At 44.0% G+C, this 6000-nt stretch overlaps 1 protein-coding gene across 1 annotated transcript in view; it reads right to left on the bottom strand.

Moving 5' to 3' along the window:
* The window catches only part of LOC124255859 (uncharacterized protein PF14_0093-like), a 40263-nt gene extending 38174 nt beyond the window's left edge, over positions 1-2089 (bottom strand). The window contains exon 1 of the mRNA XM_046689803.1: positions 1923-2089. Coding sequence (XP_046545759.1) covers positions 1923-2089 — 167 coding nt within the window. The remainder of the gene's footprint in view (positions 1-1922) is intronic.
* Positions 2090-6000: the final 3911 nt, after the last annotated feature.

Genomic DNA, 6000 nt, shown 5'->3' on the forward strand with positions numbered 1-6000 from the left:
TAAAACTGGGTACATTCTAAAACATATATCATTTTCGTTGTATTCGTTCATATACAACACTTTAAACCAACCTGCATTTCTCAGTGCCTGGTTTTTTTTCTCAGTGAAGTTGTATTTTATCCATTAATTTGGACAACATGATAACATTTGATATAAAATTACAAATGACGAATAAACTTGTACAAAAAATATATTGACGTAAAAGTAGTTTTTTTTCATTTTCTTTATTGACGTAAAAGTAGTTTGTATTTGAAAGTACATCTTCCATGAGATAAACCTATGGGTCGTACATGATATGTTGTAGCCTTAAAATCGCTCTGTATCTTTTAAAGCCTAATCACAATAGCATTGCCGAAAAACAAAATTAATCCACAGTACGTCAGGGTGAGGGACATGAGTGTCATACAGTAACGCTTGTCCTGAGTCGTTGTAGTTTTATCTGGATATCAATATTATGAATATACATTAGACATTATGTTATTTTGGTATACAGATCGACATAACGCGGTGAAAACTAAGCAATGTCTGCATCAAATATTGTATCATGCAAATATATTGTTATCTATGTCCAGATGCCACGGTCACGGTGACATTGGTCTGACGTTTTCTGAAGCGAATCTGTCACGTACATATTTGATTGAAACTTGCTGCCAGACAGCTCCGTGATGATCTGGAAATATTCTATGTTGGGGCCTGTACTTTTCCTTCATCCAGAAACGTGTCTATGTATGTATTAATCACGTGTATTCGTCTCTGTCTGAGAATCCAAGCTATTCCTGCATTGATGTTTGGATCAAATGAATACTCGTGAAGATCCAAAAACATCATGAATTACAAATCTGCAGAATCAATTAATCTTTTTCGATGTGGAAAAAGGAAAAACAACTTAAACACGGTGACGTCCTAACCTCATACAACACTTTAAGGTTAAAACATGTACATAATTTCACCAGGAGATGACTTTTAAGTACGGAGTCATAAGAACAAAGAAAACGTGGATCTTTGGCTGGGCTATTAAAACATACTGAACCCGCCTGCCGTGTGTGCTCACACATTTGTGACAGTCTTACGCTCCGTTAAGGCTTTACATCATAGCGTTTCATCAAAGTGATAACGCTTCAGACCTGCACAGCGAGTTGACCCGCCATGATGTACCTCTTGAAAGCGGCCTTAAACCCAACTCACTTTGACCCTCTCATCGACTCTCTCTCACCGACGCTCTCTCATCGACGCTCTCTCAACGTCACTTTCTAATCGATTCTCTCTCAACGACGCTCTCTCATCGATGCTCTCTCACCGACACTCTCCGCCGACGCTCTCTCACCGACGCTCTCACCGACTCTCTCTCAACCACGCTCTCTCACCGACTCTCTCTCACCGACGCTCTCACCGACACTCTCTCATCGACTCTCTCTCATCGACACCCTCTCACCGACGCTCTCTCACCGACGCACTCACCGAAACTCTCTCACCGACTCTCTCTCATCGACGCACTCTCATCGACGCTCTCTCATCGACTCTCTCTCAAAGACACTCTCTCATCGATTCTCTCTCAACAACGCTCTCTCATCGATGCTCTCTCACCGACACTCTCTCGCCGACGCTCTCTCATCGACTCTCTCTCATCGACCCTCTCTCACCGACGCTCTCTCACCGACACTCTCTCACCGACGCTCTCACCGACACTCTCTCATCGACTCTCTCTCATCGACGCCCTCTCACCGACGCTCTCTCACCGACTCTCTCTCACCGACGCTCTCACCGACGCTCTCACCGACGCTCTCATCGACTCTCTCATCGACTCTCTCTCTCACCGACGCTCTCACCGTCACTCTCTCATCGATTCTCTCTCAACGACGCTCTCTCATCGATGCTCTCTCACCGACGCTCTCTCATCGACGCTCTCTCACCGACGCTCTCACCGACACTCTCTCAACGACGCTCTCTCACTGACACTCTCTCTCATCGAGGCTCTTTCATCGATTCCCTTCTCACCGACGCTCTCTCGCCGTCGCTCTCTCATCAACTCTCTCATCGACCCTCTCACCGACGCTCTCTCACTGACACTCTCTCGCCGACGCTCTCTCATCGACTCTCTCTCATCGACACCCTCTCACCAACGCTCTCTCACCGACGCACTCTCATCCGAAACTCTCTCACCGACTCTCTCTCATCGACGCTCTCTCTCATCGACCCTCTCTCATCGACTCTCTCTCTCATCGACGCTCTCTCTCACCGACGCTCTCTCATCATCGATGCTCTCATCGACGCTCTCTCACCGATGCTCTCTCATCGACTCTCTCTCATCGACCCTCTCTCACCGACGCTCTCACCGACACTCTCACCGACGCTCTCATGACGCTCTCTCATCGACTCTCTCTCTCATCGACGCCCTCTCACCGACGCTCTCTCACCGACACTCTCTCACCGACGCTCTCACCGACGCTCTCACCGACGCTTTCTCGATCGACTCTCTCATCGATTCTCTCTCACCGACGCTCTCACCGTCACTCTCTCATCGATTCTCTCTCAACGACGCTCTCTCATCGATGCTCTCTCACCGACGCTCTCTCACCGACGCTCTCACCGACTCTCTCTCAGCCACGCTCTCACCGACTCTCTCACCGACGCTCTCACCGACACTCTCTCATCGACTCTCTCTCTCATCGACGCCTCTCACCAACGCTCTCTCACCGACGCACTCACCGAAACTCTCACCGACTCTCTCTCTCATCGACGCACTCTCATCGACTCTCTCAACGACGCTCTCTCATCGATTCTCTCATCGATTCTCTCTCAACGACACTCTCATCAATGCTCTCTCACCGACGCTCTCGCCGACGCTCTCTCATCGACTCTCTCTCATCGACGCTCTCATCGACGCACTCTCACCGAAACTCTTCACCCGATCTCTCATCGACGCTCTTTCATCGATTTCCTTCTCACCGACGCTCTCTCGCCGTCGAAATTCTCTCATCAACTCTCTATCGACCTCTCTCACCGACGCTCTCTCACTGGCACTCTCTCGCCGACGCCTCATCGACTCTCTCTCATCGACTCTCTCTCTCGGCGCTCTCTCATCGACGCTCTCTCATCGTCACTTTTCCTCATCGATTCTCTTCATCGACGCTCTCTCATCGATGCTCTTCACTCTGGGATACTTCGACGCTCTCATCGACGCCTCTTACCGACGCCCTCTTCAACCACGCTTCTCACCGACTTCTCACGACGCTCTCACCGACACTTCATCGACTCTTTCTCATCGACACCTTCTCACCAACGCTTCTCTACTCGACGCACTTCACCGAAACTCTTCACTGGACTCTTCTCGACGCACTCTTATCGACTTCTCTCTCAACGACGCTCTCTCATCGATCTCTCTCGATTCTCTCTCAATCGACGCTCTCGCCGACGCTCTCTCACCGACGCTCTCTCGCCGACGCTCTCATCGACTTCTTCTCTCATCGACGACCTCTCACCGACGCTCTCTCACCGAAACTCTCTCACTCGACAATTTCTCTCACCGGACGCTCTCTTTCATCGACTCTTCTCACCCGACGCTCTTCGCCGACGCTCTCTCTCATCGACTCTCTGTTCACCGACTTTACCGATTCACCGACGACCCTTCACCGACACTTCTCACCGACTTCTCTCTCACCGACGATCCTCACCGAAAGATTGATTCTTCACCGATCTTTACTCGATATCTCATCGATTCTTTATTGATCAACGACGCTCTACTCATCGATTGCCTTCACCGATTTTATTTATTGATCGATTGCTTAATTTGATTGATTTCTTTATTTATTGAAAGATTGATTGATTGATTTTATTGATTCTTTATTGATTTATTTACTGATTGATTTCGACGATGATTTATTCGATTGATTTTTGATTTTAATTTATTGATTAATTTATCGACGATTTTATTGATAATTTTATGACGATCGATTGATTGATTGATTGATAATTTATTGATTTTATCGATTGATTGATTTATTGATTTTTTATCGCTTTTCATCGACTCTTCACCGACGCTTCATCGACTTTCTCAACGACGCTCTTCACCGACTTCTCACTTTCGCTCTCATACGACACTCTCTGATCGTTTCTCTCATCGACGACGTTTTATTGCTCTTTAACGATTGACTGATTGACTCTCACTGAAACTTTCTCACCAATAATTTATTCTCTCATCGACGCACTCATCGACGCTTCACCGATTTTACTCTAAAGAGAAAACCACGATTAATTGATTCACCCGATCTCTCCTGAAAAGATTCACCGACGATTGATCACCGAAAGGATTCTCTACTCATAAAAAGATTGATCTATTCATAAAAAGATTGATTCCCTCGATTCATTTTATTGACGCTCTAATTCACTGTTTATTGATACTCTCACTCGATATCGACCCCTCTTCGAGATTTCTCGATTCATCGATCGCACTCTCATCGACGATGATTTATTAAAAAGATTGAGAAGATTGATTGATTGATTGATGTTTTTATTTGATTGATTGATGTTTTATTTGATAAAGATTTTATTTGATTTATTGATTTTTTATTGATTGATTGATTGATTTTATTGATGAAAAAGATAAAAAGATTGAAGATTGATAGAAAGATTTGATGATTTTATTGATTTTTATTGATGATGAAAGATGATTGATTTATTAATTTTTTGATAAGATTTTTATTATTTTTTATTGATTAAAGATTTTGATGATTGATTTATTGATTTTCTTTATTGATTTTATTTTTTATTTTGATTGGGATTTATTTTGAATGATTGATTTATTGATGATTTATTTTTTTATTGATGACGATTTTATGACGATTGATTTTATGATTTTATTGATTTCTTTATTGATTTTTACGAAAGATTTGACAAGATTTTATTTGAATCTTTTTATTGATTTTTATTGGGGATTTCTTTATTTTTATTGATTTCATCGATTTTCTTTTTATTGATCGATTTTCATCCCTGATCTCGATGCCCCCCTCATCGACTCTCTCTCATCGATACTCTCACCGACGTTCTCGTGTGATAGTTATCTAGACTAACGCTTAGTCTCTGGATATATGTAATTTTGATAGTTACAAATATACCCATTTAAATTGAAAAGGAGCCCCAATGGGATTGGAGATTCAAACTGGGGAAATCTAGACTTGCTTCATTTAGGGCTTTAGTATTGCATGGAGAGCTAGGCAGGAGGAAAATAATGTGGTTCAGGGACTGTGAGACAGACTAATAGTTATCATGTTATCAACCTATTATGAGTTTCACGCTGCATCTAGAAATATTATAGCTATGGTGGTTCGACACAATCGGTTCCCACGTGGTACAAATCTTAAAAATTAAACTGATGTTCGGCTTGATGAACCAGTCGCCACATCTCCATGACCCAGGTGTAACTGTTAAGTGAGTGAATGAGTATTGTTTTACGCCGGTTTTATCATGGCAGGGGACACCAGATTTCTGTTTCACACATTGTATCCATGTGACGAATAGAACGCTTCAACCACTAGCATATCTCATCCCCACACCAGACCCACATAACTGTTGCAGTGTCCAGACAGTGGCATATACCAAAATATTGCAAAGTAAGCACATCTTTAATACCGTTACTCGAGTTAAAGGACGAATAACCAAATAACATACAGCAGTTTATGAGAGTGTATGTGAATCGCTGTGTGTGTATTTTTCTCTGTGTGTGATGGAGAGATAGAGAGAGAGAATAGTGTGTAAGTCTCTCTGTGTATGGGTTATGACTGTGTCTAGTCGGTCTGTCGGTGTGTGTGCGCGAGCGTGCGTGCGTGTGCCTGTGTGTGTTGTCTTTCTTGAACCTCACTTAACCTTCAGAAGTCACGGGGTGTGACGACTTTATACTGGTACCACAAACACAAGCTCGGTAGACGGGGACTGGAAATACACACCGCTAGAACCTCACACAAGCTCGGTAGACGGGGACTGGAAGTAAACCCCGCTGGGACTCTG

Source organism: Haliotis rubra, unplaced genomic scaffold, assembly GCF_003918875.1.
Source record: "Haliotis rubra isolate DU_JTF1 unplaced genomic scaffold, ASM391887v1 Scf61, whole genome shotgun sequence".
Classification (NCBI taxonomy): domain Eukaryota; kingdom Metazoa; phylum Mollusca; class Gastropoda; order Lepetellida; family Haliotidae; genus Haliotis; species Haliotis rubra.